At 36.6% G+C, this 22,444-nt stretch overlaps 1 protein-coding gene across 1 annotated transcript in view; it reads right to left on the bottom strand.

Moving 5' to 3' along the window:
* Window positions 1-3,205: 3,205 nt before the first annotated feature.
* LOC112956896 (protein arginine N-methyltransferase 8) overlaps window positions 3,206-22,444 on the bottom strand; it is a 60,470-nt gene continuing 41,231 nt past the window's right edge. The window contains exons 4-10 of the mRNA XM_026050381.1: window positions 20,092-20,155; window positions 15,765-15,907; window positions 15,271-15,358; window positions 12,016-12,131; window positions 6,457-6,607; window positions 5,646-5,767; window positions 3,206-4,082 (exon numbers count right to left, since the gene is read on the bottom strand). Coding sequence (XP_025906166.1) covers window positions 3,999-4,082; window positions 5,646-5,767; window positions 6,457-6,607; window positions 12,016-12,131; window positions 15,271-15,358; window positions 15,765-15,907; window positions 20,092-20,155 — 768 coding nt within the window. The 3' untranslated portion in view covers window positions 3,206-3,998. The remainder of the gene's footprint in view (window positions 4,083-5,645; window positions 5,768-6,456; window positions 6,608-12,015; window positions 12,132-15,270; window positions 15,359-15,764; window positions 15,908-20,091; window positions 20,156-22,444) is intronic.

The following is a 22,444-nucleotide window of genomic DNA, read 5'->3' as shown; positions in this document are numbered from 1 at the left end:
TGATAAATTCCAACTGCTGTATAAGAAACTTGCCAAAACGTGAAGATACATTTCATAGCAATAGGCTCAAGTAGCTCAATAGATAAATCTACTTAGATTCAGCTCATCAAAGAAAGAGCAGGAAATGGGTTTTAATCCCTGTGATGATCAGCTACACAAAGGAACATCCACAAAATGAAGCCAACACGTTTTATATAAGTATGTGCACAATTTTGACAGAAAAATTATCAGAACCATTAATGTAATGTTAGAATGTTACAGGGCTTACTCTGATTTAGGCATGAGTTCATTTAAGGATATTTGATGGTTTTTAATGCAGAGGCACAGTGGTGCTTTCTGCATTCTGATATTTTAACTGTTCAAAAATGCACAGAATAAGTTCTCTACGCTGACTAGATTTATCCTTACTATTGCAGGCAGTTATGTCATGTAATCATATTTAATGCCTTAAAAAAAAAAACAAAACAAAAAAAAAAAAAAAAAACCCCCCCCGTTCTGTGAATGTGAAACATGAAAAACTAAGGAATTGGACACACTGGCATATTGTGTCCACATGTTGTATGACAGGTACCCATTGTATGCCAACCTGAAAAGTATTCATAAAATGAGTCCTCCATGCCTTAACTCTGGCTTCCATAGCAAGAGAGTCTGGAGTTCACTTTGCAAAACCCTTTGATTCAAATGTTAAGCATCATGTAGCAGTAAAAAACACCCAGTTATGGAACAAAATGGAGGACAAATTGCAGGTGGTGTAGGTGGTGTAACTCATCTGAAAGTCTTAGATGCAATGAGGGATTGTACAGATGAGAAGAACTACTATGAGGGGACCAAGAGGGGAACTAATTGTGACCTTCTACTATGTAATAGAGAGTTGAATTGAAAACAGACTCTTCTCAGATGTGTCAGTGAAAGGATAAGAAACAGCAATCAAGGTAGAAAGGGAAATTCTAGTTGAACATGGAAGAACCTGTGAGTTCTGAAACCTGACACCTGAGTTATGGAACATATGGACTTGGAGTTGTTCAGAATTTGTCTGGACAAGGCCCCAAGGAACATGAGCCATCTTTGAAGTTAGGCCCACTTTGGGTGGGGGCCTGTACTAATGACTGGTTTCTTCCAACACAGATTATTTTATCTGTTTCTATGGCAAAATATGCTTAGCTTCTCTGTCTCACTGGCTGCTTTGATTTCTGGTGTACCTCTTCTTTTTTTCTTTTTGTTTCTTTTTTCTTATCCACCCTATATATATATACAGCTACATGATACATACACTAAAAGTATAATAGGCCTCTAAATGCCTAGTTCTGCTTATGGGAAAGTCCCTGTAACAAACACTGTGAAAAAGAAACATTGGGTGGTCCTCTTAATATGGAATCAGGACATCACAACAACTATATCCCAAATCCTATAAGGCCTTGGAAGCCTTGATTTTGTCTTTGATCACTGTGATTTGAAAATACTCTTCACTGCAGTAGGCACTCTTGGTTCCTTATGGGATGGATGGAGCTGTAAAACTGTGGTGTGCTTATGACGTGAAGTAGAAAAAAAGCAGAAGCCCCTTCCCTGAAGCTGAATGTGATTGAAGTTTGGTCACCATCTCAGAGCTGTGTCATTAACAATATTGGCAGGGACTTAATCTTGCAACATGGGAGTGAATGGGCACTTGCAGCAACAAAACATGGTGACAACTATGGAGGCATACATTTCACTATCAATAACTGAAAGACTGTGAAGAAAAGGAAGTACACAGCACTGTTGGAAATACCTCTTCAAACCTGGTAAATGATCTGGTCAAATTTTCTTTTCTCTTATTCCTTTTCTAATGCTTTCTGTCATTAAAAAATGGTACATTCATAGTGGAGGCAGACCACTATGTAAATTGTACGCTAGACCGCTATTGTGCTTTGTCCTTTTTTTGTTTTTTAAACAATCTGCTTTCTGTTCCCCCTCCCTTCTCCTTGCTGGAGATTCATACAGTTGGCAAGAGAAGTGGATGTCTTGAAGTGCTCACAAGGTATGACTTAAACAAGTAAAAAAATTTCCTCTTTCAGTTGTAGTCACGTCAATAGTTACTGGCAGAAGAGACGTTATAAACAAGCATTGTTCTACAGTTGAGGGCATCTTTATACAAATGGAGTGGGCACAGAAAAAAAAATCTGGTAGAATTCCTTACCTTGAAGTCTCAGAATCACAGAAATGTTGGTGGAAAGGAACTTTTGCACATTTTCTCATCTAATCTACCACTCAGAAAGCAGAAGATCTAGTTATAAATAATCCCTTGAAGTATTTGAAGGATAAGATCCTGGTCATTTTCTTAGGACGTATGTTTATCCCCATCCCAAGCAAATGAAGGAGAAGTGCTTTGAAAGAACTGTGATGAACTGTGCTGCACACAGTATATTTTGATGTGGAATTATGATTTAATTTCATTCTACATAGATACCATGTACTAGGATCCCTAGAGCATAATTTTAGACAATAAAAAATGAAGGTACTTTACAGTTTTCTAATGCAGGAAAAAGCAATGTAAATAGCTTCTAGAAAGTGAAAAGCTAACAATCTTACACTGGCAAAACAAAATAAAAAAGCTTACGAATGAACAGTGTTTTTAACTGTTCAAGTCTTCTAGTCTGTCTCATTTTCAGGTCATTACAAAGGCTTCTAGGCAAAAAGATGCTCAATCTCATCCAATGCATGATGAGATCCTGATTTAATGACTAATGCCATGGAAACTGGAAGATGCATGGATAAGGCCAGGGACGCAGTTGTGATTAATAGCATGTGATTAGATGGTCAACATTCATATGGTAAAAAAAAAACTTTAGGCATACATATCAAGGATTATAAACAATAGTTTAAGCAGAAGATACTGGAAGAAAAACAATGAGTTTAAGGGAATAGGGACACTACAGACATTTCAGTAGTATCAGAAGCTACATATATATTTTAAAGACATACCTTCTTCCAGCAAAGTGGAACCACTGCACTCTTAAAACTAGTATTTGCAATTTAAGTTGACTTATCTAAAACATCAACAAAGTAAACACCAATTCTCTATTTTTTTTTTTAAATTATTTTGTATTAAGAATATTGTGGAAAGGAGAACTGAAATACAGCATGGCCAGGAAACATGAATTACTCACCATTTTAGAGACTTTGCATTCATCACATCTAAATACCAAATATCTGATTTCAGAGGATCTCATGCAATGCAAAATCCAGCTATAAAAATGCACCACAAAATATTTTCAAGGATAAAAAGCTAATGTTCTTTAAAGCTCTGGCAGATATCCATTTGTGAAGATAAATTTTAAAATTAATGATGCATATTTTCCAAATGGTATTCTAAAAAATAGCTGTTCATCTTTCTATTAACTTACTTATACTTTGCATAGCTATTATTTTAGACAGTGAATGATAGACAGACCATGCCAGTGCCTAAAGTACTGCCAGAAATAACATCATTATTTTTCCGCAACTATGTAATGACAAGTAAGTAATCACAAAACTAATTCCTATTATGAAGCAACAAAGTTTTTCTCGTGTACAATATACACATATATACACATATATATATATAGTATATTTATATTAAATATACGGTCAATTATGCTGCCATGGCAAAGTGTTGTCATGGTCTTCTATATTAAGGAAACTGTCCTAATCGTCTGTAACATGCAAAGCTTGGAAGAACCATAAATTCACAGGAAGTAGTACAATTTCTATTCTTCTGCCATCCCAAAGCTCACCAGAATTCTCAAGACTGTTGCTTATTTTGCCTATATATTTGATAAAAGCTATGGTTCTGTATACTGTACATTCACAGAGGGAACCCAGCCCTCCGTACAACCTGCAAGAGGGACCCAGTTACCACTTCCCATCAGAGTAAACATTCTGGTATCTAATATGATAGTCTTGCAAACAGTTATTCCTAGCTTGAAGTTCAGCAGTTCAAGACTTGACACCATTTTCCTTCCGTCTTTCTGAAAGGTTTCTTGCTAGCGCATTTTGTAGTCATTAGATACCGATGTTTCGCATAGCTGTCCTTTAAAATCCAAGTCTACTGTGAAATCCAGGTCACGCTGTAATAAGATTTAAATATAACATGTAAGTGAGATTGTAAGTAGATCAGTTTATGAATTCAGTTATGATTTCTCAGGGTGAATAAACTTGCAGACATAACTAGTCTGCAAGTTTTTAAATTTTCTTTGTTTTTAAATGGTGCTAACAGTGAAGAAGTAGGATGTAGGAAGTGTAATAGCATTCCTCATACAATCTATGTCTGTTCATATTCTTCTCAAGCTTGCTTTAGTGTCCTGGCTACAACTAGGAAGCTCTTGCAAGGCTATGCTAATGTAAGTATCCTCAAATAATTCTTTAAGGATTATTTGCCACATTGAGACACTCGATCTTGGGCATTCATGATTAAAACTGTGCAGAAACAGATGTTCTGGTAAATTTCCAACTGCGGAAAAGCAGTTTAGTGCTAAACAAACCAGTCTGAAGCACATTCTTTCTTTTCTCCAAAAAGAAAGTGACTGAAAGAAAACGACTCAGTCCCCAAGGACAGCATTAAGTTTTATTCCTAGTATCTAATAGGAGATTTTTGGTGCAGAATAGTGAAATGCATGCAAGAAAAAGGAAGGTAATGCAATGATTTTTGCTGTAGAAAAGGAATTTAAGATTCCTATGGTTTTAACAGCTGCATGAATTGATTGTTACTAAATTATTTTGATGGTTGGATATTGTAATCAAAAATGAAGAGTTTTGCTCAGGTCGTTTTGGCAGAAATTTATGACACTGTTTCTCCTAGGAATCCTGCTTCTCATGTCTTGCTCTCCTCTACTAAAGGAGACCAAAAGACCTTATCTCATAGTCTCCTCAGAAGATAAAAGAAGGGCTGAATCAATGACACATTTGGTGAGGGGTAGGAATTAAACTGTAGCAGAGAAATTGAAGAAATAGAAGTACAACTCTCACCAGTCTTTATAGCATGGTAGGTGTCATGTTTTAGGAGTAGTCTTAAATAAAACATTAATATTTTCTGTGGAAATTCAAATCTTAAAAACAATTTTTTTATGTAATTGCAAATTGAATTTTTTTCACAGAAGAAATTCAACCAGTTCTACAAGAGATGTTTCCTGGGAGCTGTTTCGCTGCTTTTCTTACATCTTCAGTTAGGTCCTGCAAGTGGCATTCCGATAGTCACAGGGGACCGATTTGAAATGGCATGCCTAAAAAAAACCTCATGGACTAGCAAACACCTTTATGAAAAAAAAATAAAAATCCCCTTTTGAAAATTTAGAAATTTTGGGGCGATTTAGCACTGATATTAAAGCCAGCCTCTCCTGCCTGTGACACAAAATGTGATCCAGACTGACTGCAGAGGAGACAGCTGATTTGGTGATGTAGCTAGGACCTTTCTTCCTTTCCCTGCTAATTCGTTTGATGTGTTCTGGATCACTAGCACTGCATTACCATTGCTGTCATTAGTGCTGGTTAAAGCTGCAACTAGAGCTCTTATTCATTAACATGAATATAGAGCCTTTCTTTCATGCTTGTGTTATTTATACCCATTTTATTTATTGCTGATTATGCTTTGTCATCAGTAGAATTGGGGATTAGAAGCAGTGGTGCTCACTCACCACATTTTTTGCATTTGGTTTCATGGATATAGTCCCATAGATTTCTTCCCCTCGTCTCACAGTTAGGTAGTCCTCTAAGTAGAAGACGGTTTGCTTCCAGTGTGTATAAGGAGCATCAGGTGCTAGAAAATATATAGATGCATTATTTATAGGTATTTGGTCGTTGTCTTAAAAATCAAGGTAGTTTGGTGAAACAAGTGAAAAGAGAGCTCCTCTTCTCTTTGGTTGCTTTATCTCCTGCACTATAATAACAAACATGCTTCACAACAGCACAATTGTACTGACAAAAATAAACTGGTTTACTCACTCTGGTAAGCAGTCACTCACAGGATTGGGGTAATGGGGCTCACCAGGCTAAGTAAGCGTTTAGATTCTTTAAACTCTTAGGGCTTATTTACATGAGTAGTATGTATAAGGTTATATCATGGGGGAAAATGAAGAGTTTTCTGTAGACTCTGAGAAAAGCAAGTTTCACATTTAGGGGAATGTGCAATCTGCTGTGTTTTACAGGGACAATATATCCCTGTATAGTTCTAGAACCAGTCATTCTGTATCTACCTCGTGATGGGCATGAACTCTTGGGACATAATGTCCATGGAGTTCTAAGCCTGATAGTCACTGTGAAATTCTGCTATGCTTTTGGTGTGTTCCTGCAAGCAGTTGTCTTTTGTGCATCCTGCACCCACTCCCAATAACAGTTGGGAAAACAGCTTTTATCATTGAAAAATATTGGTGGTACAGCAATTTCTCATATACCATCTTATCAATAGCAACAATATGCTGACGTGAATAGAAATGAAGTACAGATTACCTGTAGAAAATCCCATTTTCTTGTGGCACTTTGTAAATTCAATATTAAAATAGGTGACCAAGGCATGAATATAATCATTACGCTGAATTTGGAGGCAGAATGCAGAAGTGAATGCCAGTTCTTCAGTCTTCACTGTATAAATATCTACTTCCTATTTTGAGAAGAAATGAAGAAATCATTTACATGCAGAGGTCTGTGCTTGTTGTAGGATAGGGCATTTTGACTGTTTTAAGTGTTAAATTAGGTATTTAAACAATATATTTTATAATAATAAATAATATCTAATAATATATTCAATAATGATAACAAAAAAACAACGGGCAACCCCTTAAACTCCAAGAAATCAGTGGTATATTAGACTCTATTATTTCATAAGTAAATGGCCTAGAAGGGGAAATTATAAAACTAGAGAAAACACCCAGCAATAGAAAGGCGAGACAGTGAAGAGAGTGTGTTCATTGGGATAGCAGGGGCAGGTTGTGAGAATCAGCAGAAATCTAAGTAAAATTCTGCTTTGACAAATAGATGTAGAATAGCTGTGTGAGGGGTCCATGTCTAAGATCCCTCTCCTCCAGGGACTGTCAGCCTTACTCAGAATGAAGAAAGATGGCAGAATTTTTCTAATAAAAATAAACTTCTGATGTGGACATCTCTTACTTCCTCTGGAAGGGAACATTCGTTGTATCATGATAATCAAGGAAAGCATCAAGGCATGGTAGGCGCTGCTTTTTATATCTTGTATTTCTGAGGATTTGAAAAATTATGATAAGGCAACTTATGTTTTTACTAAATGAGCTATTGTTTTTGGCCTATTTCATTACAATACCGTACAAGAAAAAATTACCCATAATGAAAATGATTCTTCTGCATTGCAAAGGTCATGGCAAACTGTGTCATTAATGCTTTTAAGTGACTAATACATACAATTTAAAGCTGGGGTAGCCTTATAATGTATTTTTTTCCTAAAAAAAAAAAAAAAAAAGAAAGAAAGAAAAAAAAAAAAAGAATGGGAATGATCATTTATGAAACCTACTCAGGTTGCAGAGGTTAAAATTCCATAGCACCCTGCAAAGTTATCTTTAACATGATGGAGCGGAGTGATAGCTGTTGCTCTGGACTTCCATGATATTTGAGTCTCTCTCTCTCTCTGAGCTATTTTTGCTCTGCAGGATAAATCATAATCAAAAACATTAGGAAATACTTTTTATTAGTGAATGCAGAGAGATTGCCTCAGAATAATAAACAGATATGCTGGGTAAAAGGTATCATTTTTACGGTCATTTTTTTTTGTAAGGACAGAGTTTTTTTTTTTTTTTTTGGCTATGCAGGATTGGATATGAATATGAAACTGGCCTGTTCTCTGTTCCTGGTGCTTCTTTGAAACTTTCAGCCTCTGTAGGAGCAGTATTGTCAGCTTCAGGAATAAGCCTGATCTGAAGCAGGACTAACTGCTAGGGAAAGAAGAGGGAAGGGTCTTTACTGAGAACAATTGGGAAAATAATATATTGTCATGTGCACGTATACACATGGAGATGAGGGGACTGCAGTGAATGCAGTAGTCAGTCCTCAAAACACACTCACATATCCAAAATATTTAAATATTTAATCTTTTTTTTTTTTTTTTTTTTTTTTTTTGTTTTGTAGTGGGGAAACTGGTTGTGTTAATATAGGGAGAGGAGGAATTAACTTTTGGCTGTTTGGGTGGGGGCAGTGGAGGCGGAGAATGCAGTATCTAATGCTGTTTTGACTGGATGGTGGAGCATATGCTGTTTTTTTTAGCAAATGTATTAACTGGGAAGCTAGCATAGCCATGGGCTCTAAACAACAGAGATCTCAACCTCCTCACTAGGGTCCATCCTCATACAAACCCTCCTGTTTGCACAGGAAGAAATGCTTGAGAGTTACTAATGTTTGCAGAGGGAAGGACGTGGGGGAAAAAGCTGTTCTTCCTCTCCCTTTGATGTCTGCAAGCATGACATGAGAAGATAATAGAGGGTCTGTGAAGTAGGGAAAGAAACTGGCAATAAGCAACTTGTTCAAGACAGAGCTGGAGATGAGTAAAATTTGAAGATACTGAAATGAAAGAATTTGGGGAGGAGAGCTAGAGACAAAAATGTGACAAAGTCATCTAGGGGAGGGAAAGAAGCCTTTCAGGTGAAGAAAAGAGCGTAGGAGAAAAGTGAGAAACAAAAAGAATGGTGTTTAAAGACTAGGAACAAGTCAAAATGACCCAGAATAAAAGAAATGGACAACGAATCAGGTAGGTGCATATTGCTTTTCTTCAGAAGAAGCTGGGATACAGAAGTATGTTTAGAAAGCTTTCTGAAGCCTTCTGAAGCAAGAGGATAGACCCAAGAGTGTGAAGAGGAATGACTCATCCTTAACCTCTTGGGTCAAATTACTGTGGGAGAAGAACATATGATTCAAGGGAGCTCAGGGACAAGTGTCTCATCTGTGCAACTGAATGTCTTTCTAAGAAAAAGTAATTTTTCTACAGAAAATACTGGTGATCCTTTGAAATTGGGCTGAATATAGGTGAAGTGTGGTATTTCCAGAAGGGTGGAAGTGTCTCACAATAATGGGCATGTGAGCACATGGGAACATGTTCTGTAGATACTGCATTATATTTTCTTTTGTGAAAGACTGAGCAGGGAAGGCACTTAGTATTTTAAATGCCATTAAACATCTTAAAGTGTTGTTGTAAGTGAAGGTACTTTAAACATTTCCTGGGAGGCATGGGATGAATGGGAACATGAAGGTAGCTTTTCACTTTATATTTCTCTGTAGTTATATAGGAGAGGAGCATTTTACCATAGTATTTTCCATGATAAACAGAATATGGCATGTTCTTATATATTTGTTTTCTGAGCTTTTTGCCACATGTTCTCATTGCAGGCTTTTCTACGGTTGTGTAATTGTTTTGTTGTTTTGGCTGCTGCTTTTGATGCTGACACCAAAACTAACAAGGAAAAATATGGGTCAACCCCAAATCAAATATATTTCTGCAATGTACAAGCAAATCAGAAAAGAGAACCCAATTATTTCATTCAGTCTGAAAACTACTATTCCATTTTCAGGCTGTGCTGCTCAGAGCATTAGGCACTCAGGAAGAGACTTGCACACTTTTCCTGAGATGAGGAGAGGGTGCTGGTGCTCCCTCCTACACCTTGATGACTTTGGTTGTCACCTATGATTGCAGATGCTTTAGTTCAACTGCCCTCCCTGCCTGATTTGGACATGGGTTCACTGAAAGGCCTGTGACATGCCAGAAAAGAATTTCGTTGCCACCAGGATAGAAAATTATTTTCCTTTTCTAACTAACCTGGCTAATATTTCAGATAGCATTCATAGGGAAATTGCTTCTATATCAGAGATATATATTTCTTGTGATGCTCCCATCCCACTCCATGTACCTGCAGGTTAGTGGTTATTTACTAGCAAGTTCCCTGACAGGTTCAAGACTTGGTTTACATCCTGGAAGAAGATAGGGGCTGTGTTACTTGAACATTCAACTAGATGAGTGCCATCAAACCATAGCATGCAAGTGGATGATACCATCTTTTACTGGTTTCATGTCTCAATTGGCAGCTCAAATAACTGCAGAAGCACAAAGCACTGATTCACTCATTAGCAAGTTCCATCTACTGACTGATGTGCAGGGGATCTGGACACTTCTGTAGGCACCCTAAGTTAGATGACCAAAACAAGCTTGTTGAGCATACCTCCACAGACTAATGAATCTAATCTTATGAATAAGCCATGCCATCTTAAATGACATAATAAAACAGTTGGATAAATAAACATTATTTATCCGGCTCATTTTTTTTTTACTCAAATTTCCTAGGCTGAAATTATTTTTTGAATTCACAGATATTTTCAGGCCCACAGAAATGCACATTATATAAATAAATTGTGTGCAAAAGTAAATTAAATTTTAAAAAGAAATGCAGCCTCAGTTTTTCTGATTCCATATTGCTACCATGAATAAAAACCTTCCCATTACATCAGCTATTTTTCTCTTTTTTGGTGATCAGTTTGTGAGATACGGAACATATCCTAGAACCTCTGAGAGTGGCGTCTGTTTGTGTAATTGCCCCTTTTGCTCCCAAAGAAGTATTACATGATAAGGCACCATTCCGTGTATGGACAAAAAATGCCAGGTCTTCTAGAGCTAAATATAAAAACTGAATAGGAAACGTCTGAACAATTTGGCCTGTCTCTTTACACATAGTTACTTTCAAAGGTCTTTTTGGAGATGGATTTGGATTTACACTTTAGCTAGGGGCAGGGAGCTTTCACAGATTTTTATTACCAGGGAAGCCAACCCATTCTGCCACACGATCTCTCACTCTCTAGGCATATTATATGCAGTCCATTTAAAATTCTTTATATAAGAGTGGTAAATTGATTTTAAACTGTCAAGTAGTCATTCCGGTTATGTAACTCTTATTTTCTGTGTATTGTGATTTTAAATTGCTTTGCCTTAGGCTTTTTTTAGCTACAACCATCTTGTGTCTCTCTAAGGATTTTCTATGCATGCCTATTCACGCAGAGTTTCTGCTTCTGTTACTTTTTCCTGCTGCTTTTAACAGAGGTTTTGTAGATTGAAGGCTTTTCTTGTTATATATAGGAATACTTGATGCTGTGTTACTTTCAAAAGGTGAAATGGGAAAAAAAATATGGAACTAAGTGCTTGGGATGTATGAGTGACATCTTGGCTTCACAGAACTGATCCCACAACTGTTAATGAAGCAGATAGATAGCTTTACTCATTCCCTGTGAGGAGGATTCCTCCCACATGAGAGGAATCTCAGAGCTTTCATATGTTCTTGCAGGCCATGGGTTCTTACTCTGATCTTGTGAACAGTGAGCTGTGATCTTTCTGTCCTATGTGTAGACCAAGGTCCAACAAAGCTCTAGCTGCAGATGAAATATTCTGGGGCTGGGAGAGCGCAATAACATTCTGGATATAGCTATGAATCAAGCGCCTCTACAAATAAGTAAGGGTCTAATTCTGATTTTATGCCTGGAGTAAATCAGAATTATTCCATCCTAGCTGACAAATTCAGAAAGTGATGCTCCAGCCTTTTTACTGCAAACAGAATTAATTTACCTCTTCTCCACATCTTTCCATTTGTAATTTTCAAACTCTATTTACAAGAAGTTAGTACAGGTAAAATGCATATTTAGATACAATCTTGTCCAGTGTACTCTCATTTATAACTTGTGAGATTCTAAGGTTACAGTTCCACTATGATAGTAGCCAAATGAATACTGAGTCACAGGGCACATCTTGTATTTGGGTATTCCATAAGTGATCAAGGCATTAGTGTTCATGTTTGGCTCAGAAGATGGTATTTGTCCCATGAAACACATTAGTACTGGCTAATTAAAAAACACATGTATAGTTTTTGTAGCGTGATAGCATTCTATGATGATGTGTTCTGCAGCTAGTTAGAAGCACACAAAGAGAGTACTAAAGCAAAAGCAGTACATCTCCAAAGAATGCTACAGTTAGGTGTAAACATTTATAATTAGGTATATTTGGAATTATCAAACCTTTATTAAACAGGCATTGGTCACCACTTGCTTTGGATCTACTATGTCCACCAAAGGCTCCTTCATGGCAACATCTCTAATACAGGTCATGTCAAAGCCGTACACATTCTCCCACCCTGTCAATGCAAATGGATGTGTCAAAGATTAATAGTAATTATAAGTTTTTTTTATTTGTTTTGTTTTTCATTTTTCAAAGCATCTTTCACTTACAAAATATTTATACCTTCAGCTAACTTTCAGCTCCTCTTTAGCCCTTTGATCTCTGTCCGAGGGGCTGATTTATCATTGCCATTTCACAGGAGGAAGCAATTGTGGCAAAATGACCTATCTACACCTTTTCACAACTGGCCTTTGCTTTTTGGTCTCAGATTTTGGGTGATCCCTAAAGCTCTCTTCTGTGAAATTTCTGGATGGTTTTCAGGGTGTCAAGACATGTGAGAATATTGCCGAAAATCATACCATATTTCACAGTGAGACATGGAAATAACCATGAGGAATTTTCTGCTCTTTCACTCTTTCATATCAATTCTGGTTTTTCTTTTTTTTTTCTTTTTTTTTTTTGAGGCATTTGTTGTTTGCATTTTCTGTTATTTATTTAATTAGTCTTAATTTCATCAAGATAACTAGTGGGTGGAGTAGAATTGCAGATGACTGTAAGTATTTGAGGAATCAAACCTTTAATCTGCCTTTAATCTGTCATGTACATCATGACAAAATATAAAATATCCTCCTCCTAAATAATTTTAGAGCTGTGCTGATCTTCTATATTTGAACCATTCTTATACAACAAAGTGCCTCATATTCTTAAATATTCTTATATTCTCAAATAAATGGGTCTGTAGGGAAGAGAACTCTAGCTGTGCTGCTGAACTGCTGTCAGGTTCTCAGCCTTTCAGGGGAGCTGGTGTTAGTTCCTTAGTTCCTGGCATTATGAGTATATGGGAACTCCATATTGTATTCCTCAGAAAAGATCAGAAAGGGAAAAAAAATTAACAGAGTTATCTCATTTATTTGATGGAATACCTTTGAATATAAAGCATGGTCCCTATTAGTTAGATTGATGCAGGAACTATGCGATAAAATTATACATTTTATATTTTGGGGGAAATCAGACTAACTGACAATAGTAGTCCTCTGAGGCAGTAAAAAAAGTTGGAAAAAATCAGAAATCATTTTTTTTAAAGTCTCATATTTTATTAATTCTTAACCAATCTGTTGGTTCTTGAGTGACCTATGAAAAGCTCAGCCCTGCATTTCATGTGAAGACTCTGTCCTAAAGAAAAAGAAAAAACTGACATGTAAAGAGACACAAGAAGTTACAAACTGAAAAGAAAGACAAATTATGGAGCGAGAAAGAAACAACTAAAGAAGATAAAGTAAATGCTTGAGGTATAAAAAGTAAGCGATGAATGAGAGCTGAAATCAGACAAGAAAGTGTCTTAAGGGAAAACAACATTTTAGAAGACAAAAAATCTGAAACATATTTTAAAAGGATGAAAAGTGAATTGGTGAGAAATGATTGCTTAGCTGTGTCCAAGGTAGGGATAGGAAGAGCCAATAAAAGGCCCAACGTATAGATAGGAAGGGGGACAAAAGAAAAGAGAATGAAAATGAGAACTTTTTAGGTCAAAAGGGCCTTGATTCTTTAACAGAAAGAGTGCCTCATATATCCTTTTGAATTTGTGATTTTTTTTTCAAGGAATTTAGTTATTGAGGTCCCATCAAAACAAAAAAAAAAATGTGCTTGGGGAAGAATTGACATAATTGTCTCTGACACTTAAAATTTTTGTCATTGCCCTAGTACACAGGGTTTGCTTTTGACTCAAAGTAACTCTGGCATACGTATGGGCGTTGTGTAGCCCATGTTTATAAGAAGGAAAAGATACAGGAACATGGTCACTGAATTTGTTTAGAGAAGACTAAACTTTCCTTCCTGAGAGGAAATGAGCAGAAAAGGATGTTACATATTTTTATCTACGTTTTAGTTGAAAACACTAATCTTATACAAGCTTTGCATGTATCTTTAATATAGCTGCTTTGGGATTTTTTGAGAATCCTTTTTGTCCCCTAACAATAACAACAAAGCAAATTTTTTTTTTAAAAAAATGAAGTAATATACAGTTTGTTCATTTTATCAAGAATATTATGATCAAGGAAATTCAGAACTTGAGTGATCTGAGGGACAAGTTGAGCATAAACTAGCAGTATTACCATATGGTGATGAGGGTGAACCACATACTGACATATGAGGAGTGTCGGAGAAATCTGGATTTGCTTAGCCTGGGGCAGCAAAGAATTAAGGTGTGAGGGGGTCTGCTATCTGCCACTGCCTTAGCAGAAGGAAAAACATCCTTTCAGATGTGATGAAGGACAATGGATGCAAATTTCAGCAAGGAACAATCTGACTGGACATTTAGAAAATTTTTTCCTCCTAAGGGTTGTTCAGCTTTTGAACAAGTGCCCAGACAGGCTTCAGTATCTCCATCTTTTTATTCTATAGAATAGGGCACTGAGTGACCTAATTTAGCTTTGAAATCTGCCCTACTTGGAGCAGAAGTCTGGACTATATGACCTCCAAAGGTCACTTCCAACACAAATTTCTGAAACTTAAAAAAAAAAAATCTATTTACGTGTAAAGGAAAAGTCAATTTTTGTATGTCTTTGAATTAAAAAAATGTAATTTATTTCCATCAAAGTAAAATGAAAAACTCTGGTTCTTATTTTTATTTTAAAAGTCTCACTTAAATTTAAGCTTAGAAGAGCATAGCATTTCTTTATTCATCTTGATAAATTTATCAGTGAGATATAAGTTCTTATAGTCTTATTTCTTAACCTTTACAATTCATTTGCATCTCATTAATTTTCAGTTGTTCTTATTAATTTAAAAAGAAAGATAGCACCCAGATGCCAAGAGAATATTACAGATTTTAATGGCAATTGTGTGGGATTATGTATTTTTCAAAGCAAAACCAAAACTAAATCACCTTATATCTGCATTTTTATATAGGGGTAACTTTAAAGAAACTCTAGATTATTTTATTCGTGTATCTTTAGCTTAAACTACTGTAAGTTTCATGAAAAATCTCCAGATTAGGGTTTTCTTTGTGTTCACATGTGCATTGTAATTCTTGGCCTGACCTACATGATTTCTCATTTCTTTGCAAAGCTTTGCCAAACAAGAACCTACAGCAGGACACAACATATCATCCCGGGGAGATGACAGCAGAAGAGGGTTGTTGTTAGGCATGTACTCACAGTGAATTTTGAAGTCCTTGTACTGTCTGTCTTCTATTGCTACCACGTACAAAGCAGCTCGGTCAGGAAACATTAGCCCTCCAGGTTTCTGTTGATGAATTGTGGGGAAATGGATCTCGTAATCTATTCACCTGACAAAGATACCACATTTTGAACTGCACGTACAAAAAACAGACAAGCACCCCTTGCATGCCTTTGTTGTTTTCCTTTTGTCATATCAGCTTTAATTGCTCAGCAATTCTTGCAGCCTGTGGCAATGTGATAGACAAGTAGTGTCTATATGATTTGTACCAAAAAAAAATTCAAGAGCATAGATTTTTAAAATGTGACAGTTCTCCCAGATTACTGAGATTCCTTTTGTTAGTCTTTCTTTTCAAGCCTAAGAGATGGCACTTGAACATATGTCTTTTTTATGGTGACGGTAGGAGAGGGAAGGCTTGTAGTTAAAAAATAATGATTGCTCCAGCAAGAAGTATGACATGCAGAGCACCTACCAGCCACTTGTCTCGTGCGAAGATGACTGTGTTTAACATTGACTCATAGAAAAGACAGTAACCCATCCACTCGCTGATGATGATGTCTACTTTATCCACAGGTAATTCAACTTCTTCCACTTTACCTTTAAATATTGTGATTACTGAAAGAAGAATCCAAAGAAATATGTTTCACATGATAAAACACCTGACTAGGAGTTCTTTACTGGTGAATGTCAGGCTGACCTGTCTTTTCAATATGATTCTCTTCTTGATTCCCTGTAGATGAGGGGTGACCCCACATGAGTCAATGAATTTTAGACTACTATTGTATCAATATAAATGAAAACAAGCAAAGTAAAACTCATATACCAAAACCAACAGACCTTACCTGGATACCTGCAGGATCTCATTTTACCTGCACCTTACAATTTGAAAATTTGTAGATCATTAACCAAGAGATGCAAGACCGCTTGTTAGCATTATACATTTGTGAGCTCATCATAAATATAGCAGAGCTATCAAACTAAGATCTAATTGTCATCTGCTTTCTAAATACATCATGCTGATTTCACAAAGAGGATACTGAGATTAATTTTTCTATGAATCCTGACTCAACTGGGAAAGGCAGCTGTAGCCTGGCAGTGTATGAACACAAGAGTTTGTACAAACATGGTTCTCTTATGAAAAATCATTTGTCATTCCTTTCTGTTTCTTGATTAAATCCTTCATAAAATTCTCAATCTGAATTTTCTATCCAGTTCAGTTTTGGATGGCTTTCCACAGTTATTTAAAGTGACTGCCGGAAAACATTCCTCTCAGATAATTTGTCAGCTCATTAGTTTCATATAGCTTAAAAAGGTTGCTAGAATTTTGGTGCAGCAGTATACCAGACCCTCAGAAATGGTATACAATATGGCTCATTAATTGCTATGCTATACATATGGTAATGCTATAGACTACTTACAGAGAAGGATGGGAGAGCAAAAGCAGGTCAATAGCAATGAACAGAGTGGAGAATTTTCTTAAAGAAAAATGAAAGGCTGGTTCAAATGTAGTTCATTTGTAAAAATTATTTCTTTCAGGATCACTAAGTAATTTACCCATCATTTTTTAAAAATATATTTACTATTTAAAAATGCATTATAGATTCATTAGAAAAGTAATTTTCAGCTTGGGATTGTCTACTATTTTTATTGTTTGTTTCAGTAGGTAGTCAGTCACATGGTTCTGGACTCTTCCATGACAAGGATTTCCAAGAATAAAACTGGGGTTAGAGAAAAATTTACTTTCCAATATTCACGCAGAGGATGACTATATTATGATTGATAAGTAGCAATTAATAGTTTATTCATGAAAATATCTGACATTCAATTTGAGGAAGACAAAGTTGCTTCCATTTAGCTAGACCTATGTTAGCTGAACAACAGATAGTGAGGGTTGAATGATTTTTAGAGATTAATCCATGATAATGAGATTTTGTGTTTCTGGAATAAGTATAGCATTAATACCAGAAGTTGGGAATATTCTCACTCAGTCTGGTAGCATGAGGTATTAAGCCAGTGAGAGCAAACTGACTGAAAAAGAGCACAGAATTCCCTCCTCCTTTCCCTTTTTAAACTTGTCCTACTACATTTAGTAGTTCAGTAGTTCATCTGCTCTCATATTGAAAACTTGCAGTTAAAAACTCCAGTCATAAGCTCTATTTAATGCGCCTAAGATCATTCACTGCCTCTATTCTTTTAGAGAATTTAGCCTTGTTTAGCTGCCAGTGTGACACACCTGAAGGCTTGAAATCCTCAGTTTATACTTAGAACAGGCACAGCATGAGCAGCAGCAGTACAAGTTCCTCCAATAGCCCTTCACTTTGATGAAACACCTTTGTGAGGTATCATGTGAGAGCAGACTGCACTATATACCTAACTATATACATAGCTATATTGAATCTGTACTGAAAACACTGGAGTATTTGTTTAGCACCTTTTGTTGGCTCTGCATTTCTCTAAACAATTAGGGAGAAAAAAGCACAATTTTATGAGCAGCAAGATACTTGGGCTCAGCACCAGGCCTCATTAAAATAAATATAATTAGTGGATATAATATACATATATAGGTTATATATATATATATAGGATATAATTGTGGATCATTGCAAAGTGTGCATGTGTAAATGTTAGCTCAGTAGGGTAATTTGCTTTATACAAGAGACCAATTGCTGTATGAGTCACTCCTGCCAAAGGGGACAAAACTCTACTTCGTCCCTCCACCACTTTTTCTAAGAACTTGAGCCTGCTGTTTACCTTGTGATGCCTCTGGAGCTCACTGGATTCTCCTTGCAGCTAATTTAACTCACTAAATATATTAATCACTCATGAAGCTCCTGTTGCCACAGGAGACTTCAGCTGCTCTTAAAATTGAAAGAATGATCATTCACTCTAACAAAACCGAGAATCAACAGAAGTTTTGCTTGAGAGCTCAATGTCTGATATAAAATCAAGAATCTTGATATATCCAGCTCTATGGAGAGGTATTCAGCTCTGTGGAGAGGGATTTGGGAGTTTAGGTTGACCATCATGGCTCAACCAGGAGGCAGCAATGTACCCTTGTGGCCAAAAAAGCCAATGGGTCCTGGGGGACCCGTTGTCAGCAGGTCGAGGGAGGGGATCCTGCCCCTCTACACAGCTCTGGTGGGGCCACACATGGAGTATTGGGTGCAAATCTAGGCTCCGCAGTACAAGAGAGACAGGGAACTTCTAGAGAGCGTCCAGCACAGAGGGGCAAAGATGATTAAGGGACTGAAGCATCTCCTGTACGAGGAAACAATGAGTGACCTCTCTGGGCTAGAAGTTGAAAGACAAGAAGTTTCATCTCCATGTGAGGAAGAACTTCTTTCCTGTGAGGGTGCCAGAGCCCTGGAACAGGCTGCCCAGGGAGGCTGTGGAGTCTCCTTCTCTGGAGATCATCCAAACCCACCTGGATGCCGCCCTGTGCCCCGTGCTCTGGGTGTCCCTGCTGGAGCAGGGGGTTGGACTAGGTGATCTCTGGAGGTCCCTTTTAACCTCAACCATTCTGTGACTGTGGCATTTTCAGTTGCACATTCCCCAAAGGAATTGTCACTGTGGGCTTCTAATTCAGCAATTAATTCCAACAAGCGTTCCTGCACCCACAACAATTTCTCAATCAGGCTGGAGGGTACTGGAAATCCAAACTAATATTTTAATATTAAAACCATTTAGTTTTCCAGGATGTTGTTTGTGCAGCTATCCCACCGAGGGCTATACCAGGCTAAACCAGGAACCTACATGTTCTGTATTGAGAAAGAAGGCTAATGAAGTTAAAGCGTTGACATTCCTTTAATGCCTTCTTGCTTTTGAGTCCTTTGCTTCTTCCTTTTTCTGAGCCACAGTTTTCCTGCACTAGGTGGCCACTTGTAAGTCACTGTTACTTCCCTTCTGTTTCCTTCATACCATGTGAATACTTGCTGCCTGAGAATCCTCCCTCCAAGAAGCTTCTTATTAGTCAAAATCTCTACGTGACAGTAAAAAAATAAGAAAGATCTAGAGCAGAACAGAAATCCATTTCTGTACATGTGCTAACACAACCCCAATGTGGGGCGCCACAAGATATAGCCTTGCCAGCTAGGATCTGCCTTCCTCTGCAGCAAAGAGGAATTGTTATTATTATTATTTAAAAAGAAGTATTTCCAAAGACCTGGAAATTCCAACAGTTTTCCTTTCAAGAAAAAAATATTTCAGTGACATTTTCATTTGAGGAATTGAAAGTTTTGACATAAGGGTGCATGTGTATCTATTTCAATATGGTTTCTTGAAAAAAAAATATTTTTTATAAGTCGTCATCATAAGAAGCTCCCAGCCAGCAATAAATCTTTACAGACTTGGAATACTTTTTGCTCACAACCTCATTTTGGTTTAAATTTAAAAGTATATGTATTTAAAAGTATGTATAAGTTACAAATGTGTGTATAATTTGAAGTAGTGTATAGTTCTGTTTAAAACATATTCTGTTTAAAACATGAAGTGGAAAAGAAATGTCAGAATTTCATTGAAAAGGCAATTCCAATGCCAGTTCAGCTCTACTATGCTATCTGCTTTGCTGAATCAAGCTAGCAGCTGATGAGATCCATTTATTTGTTTACTGTAAGCCTAGAAGTAAAAATAACTTCTGTGAGCTCTTGCTGACTGTCTAGGTGCTGTTTAGTTTTGTAATCACATAAATAAATAATACAAACCCACCACTTAGTAAGCCACACAACATAAATTAACCAGAAAAAGCAAAAATCAGTTAGTATCCCTTTCTCCTGAAGAAATTTTACTTATGCATATCTTACTGTTGTCCAAGTGGTTGGCCTTGATGATTTTTTCTGAGTAATCAGAGATGCTTGAGCATTCGATCTAGAAAATAAATAATGACAGAAAACAAAGAGGAGCAGTTGTTGCTTGTTACAGGCATGAAGTATCTGAACAGAAACAAAATCTATTGAAAACAGCAAAGACTGTGTGGAATATGTAATCACTGATAACAATAAGTCAAATCTTTTTATGCAGTATCATCATATTTAAACAGAAGCCTATATATGAGCTAAAATGGCTCATACAGAAACGGTTGTTCTTAAAGCTTTTTATGTACAGAAAGAAGATTTTATATGTGGGAAGAAGATGTGGAAATTCTGTAGGAGTCAACTACAGGATACACAGTCATCTTAAAATTCTATACAGTGTCAGAAAATTCTATACAGACAAGTTAACTCTAGTGAGATAGAGCCAAATAACAATGTTGCAAGGAAAGAGCATTTGTTCAGAGATTTTAATGGCAAGAACCTTGATTGTGTTTAGTTCAAATTTGTACTATACTGTGTGTTTCTGTTTGGTGTTGGTATTTCATTCAAAAAAATGACAGAAATATATGTATTGAAATCATTGTGTGTGCATATAGAAAACTGTAAAAAAGATCAACAATAATCAGCATGATCCTTTAAAGCACTGGTTTATTTTCTTTTTTAAAAGAGATTAGATATGGCAGATAAATTGTTTTATTTTTGCATATTTACTAATATGAATGTGGGGATTTTTTGTCTTTATCTTCCTTATATTCCTAAACATTTCTATTTCTTCCTTAACAAGATAGTTAAATCTATCAGATCTAAGTTAAATAATATATTTTCACTTTGACTAAGAAAAGAATTACAGTGTCTTCAGGTTCTGGATTTGCCCTTGACTTTGTTTTCAAAGACATTTTTGCATCTCTTAGAGAAATGCTGCTTTGCCTGAATCACTCTGATTTTTTTGCTCTTTCCCATTCATGAGGGCAAAAGTCGTTGATAATTCGCTAATCAATTCCTAATTTGCCTCTTCCAAATATATTGACATTTAGCTGTCAATAGTACTTATATAAATCTTTTCTCAATAATTCCTATGTATTTAATTTATCCTCTAAAAGCCAGAATGTGCTTGCTGGTTTTTCTGCATCTTCTTATGATACAGTTACCACCCATTTTATTCCCAGATTTCCTTACCATTGGCCGAGTCCTCAAAACTTCCTGACCATCCAGTTCAACTACCATCTTCTGTATATTATCATGTCATATGTCAGTTTAATTCCTGTTCCCTTATATTGTCTTATTTGTCTGAAAGTAGCATAGATTTCAGGTAGTTGCATTGCAGGACTGCCCTGAATTTTGTAGAACTAAATGCAGTAGATGAGCTGAGGTTTTAAAGGATAGGTTTTCAAGGTTAGGGTAGATTTTCATGGTATATGATTTCACGGTCTTCAAGGGATTCAAAAGGTTTCACACTGACAGTGCTCTGTCACTGGAACAGCTTGAGAAAGGATCTGGAGTCTCCAGCCCTGGAGGTTTTCAAAAGTGAACTGGACAAGTTGTTGTAGCTTTACAGTAATCCAGTTTTGAACACTTTGGATTATAGACGTTCAGATCTCTCCTAGCCTATTCCATAATTTTCATTTCTTGAAGACCTGGAGATGATTCTAGCAATTTCCTGAGTAGTGGAAAGAAATTATTTCTAAAAGTGAGTGGGAAGTGGTGAGGAGAGAACCAGACAGAGTAATGGATGGAATTCGACTCTGAAGAATAAGGAAGAATTATTTCAGTGCCAATATGTATCAGGGAAGCGACACTGTGCACTTGTCAACATTCCCATATCATGCTATTGAAATACCACATCTAAGTGTAAAGAAACGTGGACATATAAGTGTAATCACTGTGCGATTACACTAATCATCATACAATAACTCTTGTAAAATGTTTTCTTTTTAATAGAAATACAGAGCTCTGTTGAAACTCTTTCTCATAGCTGTGGGATCATAGAGTTCAATTTGAATTTGACTGTAAAGCTGCCACTGTCAGCTCTCCGAGATGTCTGCTGTTCCAGTGCAAAATACAATTCGGTGTATTCTGTGTGATGGGATTGTACATGCGATAGCTCATGTGACAAGAAGATTGAAACTCTTAGGGGTAGCAGAGGATTTTCTCACCTAGTCATGTTCCTTTGAGTGCAAAGTGTTCCTAGATGGCACATTCTGCAGCTTTAGTGTCTAGACTGAATGGTCCATGGATAAGCTGAACCTGAGATGGCATTGAAATTTATGAATGCCTGAGGGAGAATCCTAAGTTAAAGAAGTCCAAAAGAATAATAAAATAAAATAATATGTCCCTCCCATCACAG

Source organism: Nothoprocta perdicaria, unplaced genomic scaffold, assembly GCF_003342845.1.
Source record: "Nothoprocta perdicaria isolate Ctin4 unplaced genomic scaffold, notPer1 scaffold_68, whole genome shotgun sequence".
Lineage (NCBI taxonomy): Eukaryota > Metazoa > Chordata > Aves > Tinamiformes > Tinamidae > Nothoprocta > Nothoprocta perdicaria.
Note: the sequence above shows the minus strand (reverse complement) of the source record. Positions and strands in the feature narration are given on the sequence as shown.